This window comes from Oncorhynchus masou, chromosome 2, assembly GCF_036934945.1.
Source record: "Oncorhynchus masou masou isolate Uvic2021 chromosome 2, UVic_Omas_1.1, whole genome shotgun sequence".
Lineage (NCBI taxonomy): Eukaryota > Metazoa > Chordata > Actinopteri > Salmoniformes > Salmonidae > Oncorhynchus > Oncorhynchus masou.
This window is the reverse complement of record NC_088213.1, coordinates 16,653,769-16,670,455: the sequence shown is the minus strand read 5'-3', so window position 1 is coordinate 16,670,455 and position 16,687 is coordinate 16,653,769. Positions and strand designations below refer to the sequence as shown.

The window sequence follows — 16,687 nt, the reverse complement described above, 5'->3', positions numbered from 1 at the left end:
CCACCCTCCCTCACAACTTCACATCCACTCTCCCTCACACTTACACTCCCTCACCTTCACATCCACACTCCCTCACACCCACCCTCCCTCACACTTCCACATCCACCCTCCCTCACACTTACACTCCCTCATCTTCACATCCACACTCCCTCACACCCACCCTCCCTCACACTTCCACATCCACCCTCCCTCACACCTACACTCCCTCACACCTTCACATCCACCCTCCCTCACACTCCCTTCTATAGGATTGAGGTCAGGGCTTTGTGATGGCCACTCAAATACCTTGACTTTGTTGTCCTTAAACCATTTTGCCACAACTTTGGAAGTATGCTTGGTGTCAATGTCCATTTGGAAGACCCATTTGCTGTTATAGATATAGATACATACATATAAATATAAATATATGTTGTTTCAATATATCCATATAATTTTCCTCCCTCATGATGCCATCTATTTTATGAAGTGCACCAGTCCCTCCTGCAGCAAGCACCCCCACAACACAATGCTGCCACCCCTGTGCTTCACAGTTGGGATGATGTTCTTCAGCTTGCAAGCCTACCTCTTTTTCCTCCAAACATAATGATGGTCATTATGGCCAAACAGTTTTATTTTTGTTTCATCAGACCATAGGACATTTCTCCAAAAAGTACAATCTTTGTCCCCATGTGCAGTTGCAAACGGTAGTCTGGCTTTTTTATGGCGGTTTTAGAGGAGTGGCTTCTTTCTTGCTGAGCGGCCTTTCAGGTTATGTTGATATTGGACTCCTTTTACTGTGTATATAGATACTTTTGTACCTGTTTCCTTTAGCATCTTCACAAGGTCCTTTGCTGTTGGTTTGGAATTGATTTGCACTTTTCACACCAAAGTACGTTCATCTCTAGGAGACGAACGCGCATCCTTCCAGAGTGGTATGACGGCTGCGTGGTCCCATGGTGTTTATACTTGCGTACTATTATTTGTACAGATGAACGTGGTACCTTCAGGCGTTTGGAAATTGCTCCCAAGGATGAACCAGACTTGTGGAGGTCTACAAGTCTACAATTTTTGGCTGATTTCTTTTGATTGTCTCATGATGTCAAGCAAAGAGGCATTGAGTTTGAAGGCAGGCCTTCAAATACATCCACAGGTACACCTACAATTGACTCAAATGATGTCAACTAGCCTATCAGAAGCTTCTCAAGCCATGACATAATTTTCTGGAATTTTCCAAGCTTTAAAGGCACAGTCAACTTAGTGTAGGTAAACTTCTGACCCATTGGAATTGTGATAAAGTGAATTAAAAGTGAAATAATCTGTCTGTAAACAATTGTTGGAAAAATTACTTGTGTCATGCACAAAGTAGATGTCCTAATCAACTTGCCAAAAGTTTGTTAAGATGAAATTTGTGGAGTGGTTGAAAAACTAGTTTTAATGACTCTAACCTAAGTGTACAGTCGTGGCCAAAAGTTTTGAGAATGACGCAAATATTAATTTTCACAAAGTCTGCTGCCTCGGTTTGTATGATGGCAATTTGCATAAACTCCAGAATTTTATGAAGAGTGATCAGATGAATTGCAATTAACTGCAGTCCCTCTTGCCATGCAAATGTAGTGAAATCCCCAAAAAACATTTCCACTGCATTTCAGCCCTGCCACAAAAGGACCAGCTGACATCATGTCAGTGATTCTCTCGTTAACACAGGTGTGAGTGTTGACGAGGACAAGGCTGGAGATCACTCTGTCATGCTGATTGAGTTTGAATAACAGACTGGAAGCTTCAAAAGGTTGGGTGGTGCTTGGAATCATTGTTCTTCCTCTGTCAACCATGGTTACCTGCAAGGAAACACTTGCCGTCATCATTGCATCGCACAACAAGGGCTTCCCAGGCAAGGATATTGCTGCCGGTAAGATTGCACCTAAATCAACCATTTATCAGCTCATCAAGAACTTCAAGGAGAGCGGTTCAATTGTTATGAAGAATGCTTCAGGGCGCCCAAGAAAGTCCAGCAAACGCCAGGACCGTCTCCTAAAGCTGATTCAGCTGTGGGATTGGGGCACCACCCGTACAGAGCTTGCTCAGGAATGGCAGCAGGCAGGTCCATCTGCACGCACAGTGAGGCGAAGACTTTTGGAGGATGGCCTGGTGTCCAGAAGGGCAGCAAAGAAGCCACTTCTCTCCAGGAAAAACATCAGGGACAGACTGATATTCTGCAGAAGGTAGAGGGATTGGACTGCTGAGGACTGGGGTAAAGTCATTTTCTCTGATGAATCCCCTTTCCGATTGTTTGGGGCATCTGGAAAAAAGCTTGTCTGGAGAAGACAAGGTGAGCGCTACCATCAGTCCTGTGTCAGTCCTTGCCATAAGGCTCGGGGAACAAAACATCGTTATTTTGGGTCCATGGCCAGGAAACTCCCCAGACCTTAATCCCATTAAGAATTTGTGGTCAATCCTCAAGAGGTGAGTGGACAAACAAAAACCCACAAACTCCAAGCATTGATTATGCAAGAATGGGCTGCAATCAGTCAGGATGTGGCCCAGAAGTTAATTGACAGCATGCCAGGGCGGATTGCAGAGATCTTGAAAAAGAAGGGTGACCACTGCAAATATTGACTCTTTGCATCAACTTCATGTAATTGTCAATAAAAGCCATTGACACGTATGAAATGCTTGTAATTATACTTCAGTATTCCATTGTAACATCTGACAAAAGTATCGAGACACTGAAGCAGCAAACTTTGTGGAAATTTAGATGTGTCATTTACAAAACTTTTGGCCACAACTTTGTAAACTTCCGACTTCAACTGTATATTACCATAAGTATTGATATAGTTAACTCTAGAAATAGATGGTATCTTACCCCTGTTTACATGTGTATTACCATAAGTAGAGTCGGGTTACCAGTCACTTTTCAGCCCTGTTTACATGTGTATTACCATAAGTAGAGTCGGGTTACGTCACTTTTCAGTCCTGTTTACATGTGTATTACCATAAGTAGAGTCGGGTTACCAGTCACTTTTCAGCCCTGTTTACATGTGTATTACCATAAGTAGAGTCGGGTTACCAGTCACTTCTCAGCCCTGTTTACATGTGTATTACCATAAGTAGAGTCTGGTTACCAGTCACTTTTCAGTCCTGTTTACATGTGTATTACCATAAGTAGAGTCTGGTTACCAGTCACTTTTCAGCTCTGTTTACATGTGTATTACCATAAGTAGAGTCGGGTTACCAGTCACTTTTCAGCCCTGTTTACATGTGTATTACCATAAGTAGAGTCTGGTTACCAGTCACTTTTCAGCCCTGTTTACATGTGTATTACCATAAGTAGAGTCTGGTTACCAGTCACTTTTCAGCTCTGTTTACATGTGTATTACCATTACCATAAGTAGAGTCTGGTTACCAGTCACTTTTCAGCCCTGTTTACATGTGTATTACCATAAGTAGAGTCGGGTCACTTTTCAGCCCTGTTTAGTCCATAAGTAGAGTGGGGTTCTCAGCCCTGTTTACATGTGTATTACCATAAGTAGAGTCGGGTTACCAGTCACTTTTCAGCCCTGTTTACATGTGTATTACCATAAGTAGAGTGGGGTTACCAGTCACTTTTCAGCCCTGTTTACATGTGTATTACCATAAGTAGAGTGGGGTTACCAGTCACTTTTCAGCCCTGTTTACATGTGTATTACCATAAGTAGTCTGGTTACCAGTCACTTTTCAGCCCTGTTTACATGTGTATTACCATAAGTAGAGTCGGGTTACCAGTCACTTTTCAGTCCTGTTTACAAAACATTAGGAACACCTGCTCTTTCCACAAGACTGACCAGGTGAAAACTATGATCCATTATTGATGTCACCTGTTAAATCCACTTCAAATCAGTGTAGATGAAGGGGAGGAGACGGGTTAAAGCCTGTACATGTGTTAAATCAGGTTACCAGTCACTTTTCAAATCCATAAGTAGAGATTTTTAAATCTTGAGACATGGACTGTGTATGTGTGCCATTCAGAGGGTGAATGGGCCAGACAGAAGATTAGGGTCTTTGAACAGGGTATGTGCCAGTTACACTATTCTGATACTGAATACTGCACTGTTGGGAAGGGCAGGTCACTCATTTCACTGTGATTGTGCATGTGCCTTGAGTGAAAACCATCTAATGGGGAATCAATGACCATTATTAAATCTCAGTCTCATGAATACAAATACAGAAATAATCCTCATTATTTTGGCAGAGTACAGGTTGTCAGGGAGAATGAAGGATATTTACCATACAGAACTTGTGTAGAAACATCTTTATTACAAAATGATAGCCAACCATTACACAGCTAATGTATCCCACCAAAGACATTTCAACTCGATTGCTTTGCACAAATTGTGGTTAGCATCAAATATCCATAATTCAACACATGCAAAGTCGTTGAGGTGAAAACAGACAAACAAAAACCCCAGATCCGATGGAATGCACAGAAACATTACAGAGCTGTTCATGGTAAAAAGTCCCCGATATTGGGAGGAAAACATGCCTGTCTCGCTTGTGTTACGTACCCAGTGGGAAAGAAAAACACTTTATATCTTAAAAGCTGCCACTGCTCCAAAAGACATAACCGACTCCAGGGAACCTCCAGAAATAGTTCAAGTGAAAAAAATAAAATAAAATCCAGTCCAGCTTTCCACTCAAACGGGTTTGAGATGGTTCCATGTAGTCTGGAAGAGGCTTGGTGTTTCCGAACGGGTCGATCGCCCCCCTGCCCACTGCACCTTCCTCTCAGACGGCTTTCCTATGGTACTCTGGGGGCGCCACCTCGTAGTCGCTGGCACTGAAGAGGGAGGAGTTCTTCATTAGATACCTATGACACACAGGAGGAACAAACAATAGGTCAATTACCAGCCATAGAAAAATGGACAAAAACTTGGCATCTGTATTCGTAAAGGTGATCGGCCTCGATGAAGTCTAGAAATATTACAGGCTGCAGAAAAATGAGGAGCAGATCAGCTCATCCTAACAACTTATAACCTCATTTCTATTTGGACCTTTAAAACAGACTTTGTCCAGATATCCTAATGGCTGCAGACGGTTAAGGCCACATGTGTTTACAGGAAATAACGACGCGTGGAAAAGGCTAAATGAATGTGGCCTCCGTTTGAACCCATCCCAATCTACTACGGTTGTTGCAGGTTGAGGAGGATCATGATTATGACCACATTCCCAGATGGTTTCTAGGGTACACAGACAGTATCCTGCAGATGCACGGCCAGATATTTAGGCCCACTGCAAGGAAAACATTCATGGCAGAGCAACAGTGAACAAAGGAACTGCTTCATCGGCATGACTGAAATAAGCTGTACGATGAGGCCTACTCTGGAATCCAATGGTCTTGATAACTTCTCCTTAGAGTGGTATCACAAAGTCTGTCAGTGTCAAGACCGAGCCCTGACAGCGAGATTAGGACAGCAGCATTTCACGGTCAGTGGGCTACGTTTTCAACGGTGAAATCCTTCTGATGAGAATATATAAATATGATAGGCCAGCCAGGTTAGGGAATGCTCTGCCAAGCCAGACATTCAATTTCACGAGTGGGGATGAAGGAGAGGCGTCTTACTTGAGAAAATCCTGCAGGTAGTTGAGCAGCAGAGCCAGGCTTTTCTCATCCAGGGGAGTGTAGGCCAGCATGGAGCCAATTCTCACTGCACAACACAAAGAACAGCACTGTCAGGGACCAGATTTAGCCATATGTACACAGACATTAATCTATATTAGCATTGGCTGATATTTGAATAAATACTGTCTCAATGCAGGTGTGGACAGATGACGGTTAACTGAAACTCTCCCATGGAAACTGCTATAGTTTTATTTAAATCTGTGAAGAGTGTTGTGACTTTGTTAAATGCAGTCCTTAATAAATTGTGATTTCATTTTATTTATCATTTCAAAATATAATGTTATTGGTCACACACATTTAGCAGATGTTATTGCGGATGTAGAGAAATGCTTGTGTTTCTAGTGCAGTAATATCTAACAATACACACTAATCTAAAAGTAAAAGAATGGAATTAAGAAATATATAAATATTAGGATGAGCAATGTCAGAGTGGCGCAGACTAAAATACAGTAGAATAGAATACAGTATATATGAGAAATGTGGAAACATTATTAAAGTGGCCAGTGATTTCAAGTCTATGTATATAGGCTCAGCAGCCTCCAAGGTGCAGGGTTGTGTAACCGTGTGGAATCCACCCAAATGATGGCTATTTAACAGTCTGATGGCCTTGAGATTGTAAACACAACCTGTTTCTGACTGCACCACCCAATTGACGCTTGGCGTTTGCCCTTCAAGTGTTTGACACAGCCATTGATGACACAAACGCTTTTCTAAATGGTTCTTCATCGACTAACCTCAGTTCAACCTGGCTGGGAACGAGACGCTTTCTCAAATGTCCCTGGCACTTTGCCCATCTGATGATCACACCGGTTGAGATCAGAATCCCAATTGTCGGTAGTTAAAGATCCGCTCAATGTTAATTAACTAACTAATGGGATTCTGGATGCAATTTGTGGCAACGGTAGACGCTTAACTTTCTGGCCTTCCCTGGGTATTACACATTACACATTCTCCTACACCCCATTGACTCCAGAAAGTTAACTTTCATCCCTGTGATAATGGCCGATAATGAAATCTATTAAAGTGTCCTTCATTAGCAATATGGCTGAAGATGAGCTTTCATGGGTGCTGTGACGGTGCACCAATGACAGAGCAGTAAACGGTGGTAGGAGAAGGGTAGACAAACAGCACTGTAAACAGTCTTAAGGCTCTAATAACTAAAGAGAACCATTTGCCCCTGGGTCCTCACCTCTCCCAAAGAGAACCATTTGCCCCTGGGTCCTCACCTCTCCCAAAGAGAACCATTTGCCCCTGGGTCCTCACCTCTCCCAAAGAGAACCATTTGCCCCTGGGTCCTCACCTCTCCCAAAGAGAACCATTTGCCCCTGGGTCCTCACCTCTCCCAAAGAGAACCATTTGCCCCTGGGTCCTCACCTCTCCCAAAGAGAACCATTTGCCCCTGGGTCCTCACCTCTCCCAAAGAGAACCATTTGCCCCTGGGTCCTCACCTCTCCCAAAGAGAACCATTTGCCCCTGGGTCCTCACCTCTCCCAAAGAGAACCATTTGCCCCTGGGTCCTCACCTCTCCCAAAGAGAACCATTTGCCCCTGGGTCCTCACCTCTCCCAAAGAGAACCATTTGCCCCTGGGTCCTCACCTCTCCCAAAGAGAACCATTTGCCCCTGGGTCCTCACCTCTCCCAAAGAGAACCATTTGCCCCTGGGTCCTCACCTCTCCCAAAGAGAACCATTTGCCCCTGGGTCCTCACCTCTCCCAAAGAGAACCATTTTGCCCCCTGGGTCTTCACCTCTCCCAAAGAGAACCATTTCCCCCAGGGTCTTCACCTCTCCCAAAGAGAACCATTTCCCCCTGGGTCTTCACCTCTCCCAAAGAGAACCATTTCCCCCTGGGCCTTCACCTCTCCTAAAGAGAACCATTTCCCCCTGGGCCTTCACCTCTCCTAAAGAGAACCATTTCCCCCTGGGCCTTCAGCTCTCCTAAAGAGAACCATTTCCCCCTGGGCCTTCAGCTCTCCTAAAGAGAACCATTTCCCCCTGGGCCTTCACCTCTCCTAAAGAGAACCATTTCCCCCTGGGTCTTCACCTCTCCCAAAGAGAACCATTTCCCCCTGGGTCCTCACCTCTCCTAAAGAGAACCATTTCCCCCTGGGTCTTCACCTCTCCTAAAGAGCTCAATCACCACAACGTTAGACTCCTGAGATTCAAACGGAAATATTTGTTAAAAGTTCCAGTCCAGAAACTACTTCCGATCCTCCTCATTCAGACAGCCCCCCCCCGTGGCTACGTACCAAAAAGCCGGAGCAGGTGTGGGCCCCCGTAGACCTGGGACATGGGTGTGTCGGGGTGATCCGCCAGTATCTCTGCATACTGGGGCCTCTCAAACTTATAGAGCAGCTGAGTGCCCAGCATGACGTTGAAGTACTCCCTGATCCCTGCCACCACCTCGTTCACAGCATACTCCCTGAGGGGAACCAGGACAGGAGACATAAGGCAACAGGCACTGCTGAAGTGTTCACAGCTAGAGCTGAATGAATGCGTGATGCCTGGGTTGAACTTCACCAAGCAAGCGAATTACAGCTATTCCACTTTGATAAGCAGATACAGGCCAGGCTTGTCTGGTTTCTAGTCAGATGACCTTCTTCATTGTAACTTCACTCGTAATGCAGCATTGAGAGGGGTGTGGGTTTACTCACTTGCTTTCTGAAGTTCCTCTTGATTTCTTATAGCTTGCATAGTCCTCCAAGACACTATCCACATTCTTTCTCGCGGGCAGGTGAAAAAGCTACAATTCAAGAAAAATGTCATGTTTACGTGTTTGTCAAGCACCTCATAAAATAAGCTTAAAACACAAACAAAATCCTGTAAAGAATGAACTTGTAGAGAAAGCCTGTCTTGCCATTAAATAGTTGGCATCTTCTGACCATGGTAAGACAGCAGGGTTGGGGTCAATTTGAAGTGACGGCAGCCAATTCAGGAACTGAAATTCCAATTCAATAATAGAAAAATAAAAACTATTTTCAATTACTTCTCAATAAAACTTAAAAGTAAAACTATTCATTTCAAATGTTTGTTTTTTTCTCAATATTTGAAGTTTAAAATTCAAATTCCCGAATTGACCATTTTCAATTGGAATTGAGCCCAAACCTGGTAGACGGCTGTCTAGACCCCCACCTGCTTCTGTCTGGTAATAAGGTCCCAGTCATCCACAAGCCAGGGCTTCAGCTCCTCAGGAATCTTCACCTTGACCTCCACGCGGTTGATGAACGTCTCCTCCTGGTTACAGTGAAACCAAATGGAACAGTCAGACTCATTTACAATAAGAGATGTGAAAACCAGTAAAAAAATAAGCCCTGGGTCTTGTTAAAAAACACAATTCTCATCTGTGATTGGCTGACTGCTGCAGGACATAAGTAACTGGAGCTGTTGTTTCAGAGTATGAGAGGACAGGCCTGCTGTATGTGAGAGACAGACAACACAGAGTACAGGCCTGCTGTATGTGAGCGACAACACAGAGTACGGGCCTGCTGTACGTGAGCGAAAACACAGAGAACAGGCCTGCTGTACGTGAGCGACAACACAGAGAACAGGCCTGCTGTACGTGAGGGACAACACAGAAAACAGGCCTGCTGTACGTGAGGGACAACACAGAGAACAGGCCTGCTGTACGTGAGGGACAACACAGAGAACAGGCCTGCTGTACGTGAGGGACAACACAGAGAACAGGCCTGCTGTACGTGAGGGACAACACAGAGAACAGGCCTGCTGTACGTGAGGGACAACACAGAGAACAGGCCTGCTGTACATGAGGGACAACACAGAGAACAGGCCTGCTGTACGTGAGGGACAACACAGAGAACAGGCCTGCTGTACGTGAGGGACAACACACAGCATCCATAGGTGGACATACACTCTCCACAGTTGGGTCGCAACGAGCCCTCTTCTTCCGCGGTGGCTGTGGCATCTCTCCTGTGCTGGTACCTTCTCCAGCCGCTGGTGCTGCACAACGACAAATGGGACAGACACACAATCAAACTCTATCCACAAAGAAATGTTAAAGGGTTCATTTAACTAGTAGCAGAAACTAGTGGGACTAACACTTTTACTAGTAGCAGAAACTAGTGGGACTAACACTTTTACTAGCAGCAGAAACTAGTGGGACTAACACTTACTAGCGGCAGAAACTAGTGGGACTAACACTAACTAGTGGCAGAAACTAGTGGGACTAACACTAACTAGCGGCAGAAACTAGTGGGACTAACTAACTAGTGGCAGAAACTAGTGGGACTAACACTTTTACTAGTAGCAGAAACCAGTGGGACTAACACTTTTACTAGTAGCAGAAACTAGTGGGACTAACACTTTTACTAGTAGCAGAAACCAGTGGGACTAACACTTTTACTAGTAGCAGAAACCAGTGGGACTAACACTTTTACTAGCAGCAGAAACTAGTGGGACTAACACTTACTAGCAGCAGAAACTAGTGGGACTAACACTAACTAGTGGCAGAAACTAGTGGGACTAACACTAACTAGTAGCAGAAACTAGTGGGACTAACACTTTTACTAGTAGCAGAAACCAGTGGGACTAACACTTTTACTGGGAGCAGAAACTAGTGGGACTAACACTTTTACTAGTAGCAGAAACTAGTGGGACTAACACTAACTAGTAGCAGAAACCAGTGGGACTAACACTAACTAGTAGCAGAAACCAGTGGGACTAACACTTTTACTAGGAGCAGAAACTAGTGGGACTAACACTTTTACTAGTAGCAGAAACCAGTGGGACTAACACTTTTACTAGTAGCAGAAACTAGTGGGACTAACACTTTTACTAGTAGCAGAAACTAGTGGGACTAACACTTTTACTAGTAGCAGAAACCAGTGGGACTAACACTTTTACTAGGAGCAGAAACTAGTGGGACTAACACTTTTACTAGTAGCAGAAACTAGTGGGACTAACACTTTTACTAGTAGCAGAAACTAGTGGGACTAACACTTTTACTAGTAGCAGAAACCAGTGGGACTAACACTTTTACTAGCAGCAGAAACTAGTGGGACTAACACTTACTAGCGGCAGAAACTAGTGGGACTAACACTTTTACTAGTAGCAGAAACCAGTGGGACTAACACTTTTACTAGTAGCAGAAACTAGTGGGACTAACACTTTTACTAGTAGCAGAAACTAGTGGGACTAACACTTTTACTAGTAGCAGAAACTAGTGGGACTAACACTTTTACTAGTAGCAGAAACCAGTGGGACTAACACTTTTACTAGTAGCAGAAACCAGTGGGACTAACACTTTTACTAGCAGCAGAAACTAGTGGGACTAACACTAACTAGTAGCAGAAACTAGTGGGACTAACACTAACTAGTGGCAGAAACTAGTGGGACTAACACTAACTAGTAGCAGAAACTAGTGGGACTAACACTTTTACTAGTAGCAGAAACTAGTGGGACTAACACTTTTACTAGTAGCAGAAACTAGTGGGACTAACACTTTTACTAGTAGCAGAAACTAGTGGGACTAACACTTTTACTAGTAGCAGAAACTAGTGGGACTAACACTTTTACTAGTAGCAGAAACTAGTGGGACTAACACTTTTACTAGTAGCAGAAACTAGTGGGACTAACACTTTTACTAGTAGCAGAAACCAGTGGGACTAACACTTTTACTAGTAGCAGAAACCAGTGGGACTAACACTTTTACTAGTAGCAGAAACCAGTGGGACTAACACTTTTACTAGCAGCAGAAACTAGTGGGACTAACACTAACTAGTAGCAGAAACTAGTGGGACTAACACTAACTAGTGGCAGAAACTAGTGGGACTAACACTAACTAGTAGCAGAAACTAGTGGGACTAACACTTTTACTAGTAGCAGAAACTAGTGGGACTAACACTTTTACTAGTAGCAGAAACTAGTGGGACTAACACTTTTACTAGTAGCAGAAACCAGTGGGACTAACACTTTTACTAGTAGCAGAAACCAGTGGGACTAACACTTTTACTAGCAGCAGAAACTAGTGGGACTAACACTAACTAGTAGCAGAAACTAGTGGGACTAACACTAACTAGTGGCAGAAACTAGTGGGACTAACACTAACTAGTAGCAGAAACTAGTGGGACTAACACTTTTACTAGTAGCAGAAACTAGTGGGACTAACACTTTTACTAGTAGCAGAAACCAGTGGGACTAACACTTTTACTGGTAGCAGAAACTAGTGGGACTAACACTTTTACTGGTAGCAGAAACTAGTGGGACTAACACTAACTAGTAGCAGAAACTAGTGGGACTAACACTAACTAGTAGCAGAAAAAGTGGGACTAACACTTTTACTAGTAGCAGAAACTAGTGGGACTAACACTTTTACTAGTAGCAGAAACCAGTGGGACTAACACTTTTACTAGTAGCAGAAACTAGTGGCAGAAACCAGTGGGACTAACACTAACTAGTAGCAGAAACCAGTGGGACTAACACTTTTACTAGGAGCAGAAACTAGTGGGACTAACACTAACTAGTAGCAGAAACTAGTGGGACTAACACTTTTACTAGTAGCAGAAACTAGTGGGACTAACACTTTTACTAGTAGCAGAAACTAGTGGGACTAACTTTTACTAGTAGCAGAAACCAGTAGGACTAACACTAACTAGTAGCAGAAACCAGTGGGGCTAACACTTTTACTGGTAGCAGAAACTAGTGGGACTAACACTAACTAGTAGCAGAAACTAGTGGGACTAACACTAACTAGTGGCAGAAACTAGTGGGACTAACACTAACTAGTAGCAGAAACTAGTGGGACTAACACTTTTACTAGTAGCAGAAACTAGTGGGACTAACACTTTTACTAGTAGCAGAAACTAGTGGGACTAACACTTTTACTAGTAGCAGAAACCAGTGGGACTAACACTTTTACTAGTAGCAGAAACCAGTGGGACTAACACTTTTACTAGCAGCAGAAACTAGTGGGACTAACACTAACTAGTAGCAGAAACTAGTGGGACTAACACTAACTAGTGGCAGAAACTAGTGGGACTAACACTAACTAGTAGCAGAAACTAGTGGGACTAACACTTTTACTAGTAGCAGAAACTAGTGGGACTAACACTTTTACTAGTAGCAGAAACCAGTGGGACTAACACTTTTACTGGTAGCAGAAACTAGTGGGACTAACACTTTTACTGGTAGCAGAAACTAGTGGGACTAACACTAACTAGTAGCAGAAACTAGTGGGACTAACACTAACTAGTAGCAGAAAAAAGTGGGACTAACACTTTTACTAGTAGCAGAAACTAGTGGGACTAACACTTTTACTAGTAGCAGAAACCAGTGGGACTAACACTTTTACTAGTAGCAGAAACTAGTGGCAGAAACCAGTGGGACTAACACTAACTAGTAGCAGAAACCAGTGGGACTAACACTTTTACTAGGAGCAGAAACTAGTGGGACTAACACTAACTAGTAGCAGAAACTAGTGGGACTAACACTTTTACTAGTAGCAGAAACTAGTGGGACTAACACTTTTACTAGTAGCAGAAACTAGTGGGACTAACTTTTACTAGTAGCAGAAACCAGTAGGACTAACACTAACTAGTAGCAGAAACCAGTGGGGCTAACACTTTTACTGGTAGCAGAAACTAGTGGGACTAACACTAACTAGTAGCAGAAACCAGCGGGACTAACACTTTTACTAGTAGCAGAAACCAGCGGGACTAACACTTTTACTAGTAGCAGAAACCAGCGGGACTAACACTTTTACTAGTAGCAGAAACCAGCGGGACTAACACTTTTACTAGTAGCAGAAACGAGTGGGACTAACACTGACTAGTAGCAGAAACTAGTGGGACTAACAATAACTAGTAGCAGAAACTAGTGTGACTAACACTTTTACTAGTAGCAGAAACTAGTGGGACTAACACTTTTACTAGTAGCAGAAACTAGTGGGACTAACACTTTTACTAGTAGCAGAAACTAGTGGGACTAACACTTTTACTAGTAGCAGAAACTAGTGGGACTAACACTTTTACTAGTAGCAGAAACTAGTGGGACTAACACTTTTACTAGTAGCAGAAACTAGTGGGACTAACACTTTTACTAGTAGCAGAAACCAGTGGGACTAACACTTTTACTAGTAGCAGAAACTAGTGGCAGAAACCAGTGGGACTAACACTAACTAGTAGCAGAAACTAGTGGGACAAACACTTTTACTAGTAGCAGAAACTAGTGGCAGAAACCAGTGGGACTAACACTAACTAGTAGCAGAAACCAGTGGGACTAACACTAACTAGTAGCAGAAACCAGTGGAACTAACACTAACTAGTAACAGAAACCAGTGGGACTAACACTAACTAGTAGCAGAAACTAGTGGGACTAACACTAACTAGTAACAGAAACCAGTGGGACTAACACTAACTAGTAGCAGAAACCAGTGGGACTAACACTAACTAGTAACAGAAACCAGTGGGACTAACACTAACTAGTAGCAGAAACCAGTGGGACTAACACTAACTAATAGCAGAAACTAGTGGGACTAACTAACTAGTAGCAGAAACCAGTGGGACTAACACTTTTACTTACTCTTTAGTTTTGTCTTTTTCGCTTTCCTGAAGAAAAAAAAAGATTGCATTAAAAGGCGCTGTTCAATTCTTTTTTGTGAAGGTTTGAAAGTAGGTCAAACTTGAAAGACGGGATCAAACTTACAGATCAACATTTTTCTGCTGCACAGCAGCAATCTTCTTGCTCGGTGCTACACCCCTCATCTTTCCCTCAACATCATAATGCCTGTAAGAGGAAGGAACACCGCCATTAAACTAGGCCATGAACTACAACAACCTTCAAAAACACTTGTTCTAACATTTCCTTATGATCATTTTAGTGCTTACAAGTAAATGCACCAAGGGCTGCAAGTATTGTATCATAGGTGCTATATACATAAAGATTACTATTGTGGTTCATGATTAAAATAAGTGGAATCACTTTTTATGTTCTCCCATCTTCGAGTCATCGTCGGCATTTCTGGGGAGACATTGATTGACATATAGAATCTCATTGTTGTATTTCGTTCAATGGCAGCTTGAATACAATGTTGACACAGTAGGTACATTCCATACACTAAAACACTGCCCCCCCCCCCCAACACAAAGTCTGTCTGTAATGAGATGAACTCACTGATTAGCCTTTTGAAGCTCTTTTTGTTTCTGCAGGTTGCTGTCCACATATTTGAGAACTCTGCTTTCAGGAACCCATTCATCCCAGCTAAAACAGAAAGAAATCAACCACATTCAGATTTCTGACCATTTATTTTTATTGAATCAATACCAGAATGTTAGGTCTGTGGCTGTGCGGGAAGCATTCATAAAAAAATGTTCATTCTAAAAAAAAGATGGGTCCATAGCTAACAGTACTGTCTAAATAGAGACAGTATTGGTCCTCTGCAGCTCAAAATGTTAGAGCAGCGTTTCACAAGGGTGTACGTTTTGGTTTTTGCCCTAGCACTACACAGCTGATTCAAATGAGGAACTCCTCATCAAGCTTTGATCATTTGAATCCCCATTGGGGTCCCCAAGAGGTTGGGTAACGCTCTGTTAGAGTACGTTACTTGCAACGCCAGAATAGTGGATTCAAGTCCCAGGACCACCCATTCATAAAAAACGTATGTACCATAACGAAGTCACTTTAGATACACGTGCCTTATTTGAAAAGCCAACCATGCAAAATTGACTCACTTTTTGTTCCATCCACTGTAATGAATGAAGTACTTAATTTGCTTCTCCTTGATATTGGTTTTCACAGCCTGAAATACAACAACAATCATTACGAATTGTAATAAATATGACTAGGCTACTGCAAATGGTGTATTGTTTAGTAAACACGAGCCGAAAGCCATTCAGATTGGTGGAATGAATCTAAACCCACCTTTGCTTCGTAAAGCAATGGCCCATGAAAACACAGAACTCTTTCACCTAAAAACAGAAGAAATAGACAAATGCTGGATGGTTATATTAAACCGTGAACACCAGTGGTTGGCTAAGGTGTAGCTAAATGTATTTCGTTGATATGTGGCCAACGTATGAAACAAATACAATAGAAACACAATTGCATAGTTAGCTACATTTGCTATTCAAGCCAAGGCCCTTGGCAAGGGATTGTTTACCCGTTAGCAATTAGCTAACGTTAGCTAGGTAGCTTATTGTTTCAACACAGCCAGTTATAGCAACCAGTCTAGTTAGTTGGCTGAATGAATACGAAAGGTACGTGTATTAGTACACTACTTATGGTAGATGACATTAAATTAATCATGCAATTTTCAAATTGATGAGATCTCTAGCTAGCATGTAGCAGTGTTTTAGCTAACGTTAACTGGCTAACGTGCTCTGCGCGAGAAGCGCCATACCGTCGATGCCTTTTCACTCACGAGACGACAGGGTCTAGCTACGTTTCTAATTTTCACAGTTCATCATCACGGTGCACATTACCTTCTTGAAATTTAGGTTTAGGGTCCTGTTTTGGCGCCATTCACAGACTCAACTGTTCGGATCTCTGAATGATCAAATTCGTGCATTGCCAGCTTCCATTTCTTCCTGACACAACACGGCAAAGGGCTCTTCTCTCGACGCGCGCAGCCTGGCAGCGCGGTCAGGTGACCACGGTATAGCACTGCGCTGGGGCGGCCCCTGCGGACCACACCGGACATGATCATTGTTTTGTGAAGGGAACCGTATTCATTTACTTTATTTGAACCTTTATTTAACTAGGCAAGTCAGTTAAAAACACATTATTATTTACAATTACATCCTGGCCAAACCCTAACGACGCTGGGACAATTGTGCGCAGGCCTATGGGACTCTTACTTGAGTTTATTTAGTACATATTTTCTAAACTCTATTTCTTGAACTGCGTTGTTGGTTAAGTGCTTGTAAGTAAGCATTTCACTGTACACATTTTGTATTCAGAACGTGACAATGTTTTTCCCCTAGTTCTGCCAATGAGAATACTGTACCAGATCTGGATGTATGTTTAGATTATTATAATAAATATTTTTATTTAACTCAGTTAAGAACAAATTCTTATTTACAATGACGACCTACACCGGTCAAACC

General features: G+C 42.9%; 1 protein-coding gene across 1 annotated transcript; it reads right to left on the bottom strand.

The window, feature by feature from the left end:
• Positions 1–4,249: 4,249 nt before the first annotated feature.
• Positions 4,250–16,224, bottom strand: LOC135556041 (mortality factor 4-like protein 1). The gene is made up of 13 exons (XM_064988915.1): positions 16,064–16,224; positions 15,504–15,550; positions 15,314–15,381; positions 14,757–14,843; positions 14,565–14,603; positions 14,289–14,369; positions 14,166–14,191; positions 9,499–9,587; positions 8,763–8,864; positions 8,285–8,373; positions 7,880–8,052; positions 5,573–5,657; positions 4,250–4,819 (listed from the first exon to the last, which is right to left on the bottom strand). The coding sequence occupies exons 1-13, from the start codon at positions 16,101–16,103 to the stop codon at positions 4,738–4,740; spliced, it is 1,008 nt and encodes a 335-aa protein (XP_064844987.1). The 5' UTR covers positions 16,104–16,224; the 3' UTR covers positions 4,250–4,737.
• Between the last annotated feature and the right edge of the window lie 463 nt (positions 16,225–16,687).

Excerpts from the sequence above, each read along its gene's own strand:
- LOC135556041 (XM_064988915.1), bottom strand. The coding sequence starts at position 16,103 with ATGGCGCCAAAACAGGACCCTAAACCTAAATTTCAAGAAG. Across the intron at positions 14,604-14,756 it reads GAGCTTCAAAAGGCTAATCA|AAATGCCGACGATGACTCGA; the intron begins GTGAGTTCATCT and ends ATGTCTCCCCAG. Across the intron at positions 14,192-14,288 it reads CAGCAGAAAAATGTTGATCT|GAAAGCGAAAAAGACAAAAC; the intron begins GTAAGTTTGATC and ends TTTTTTCTTCAG.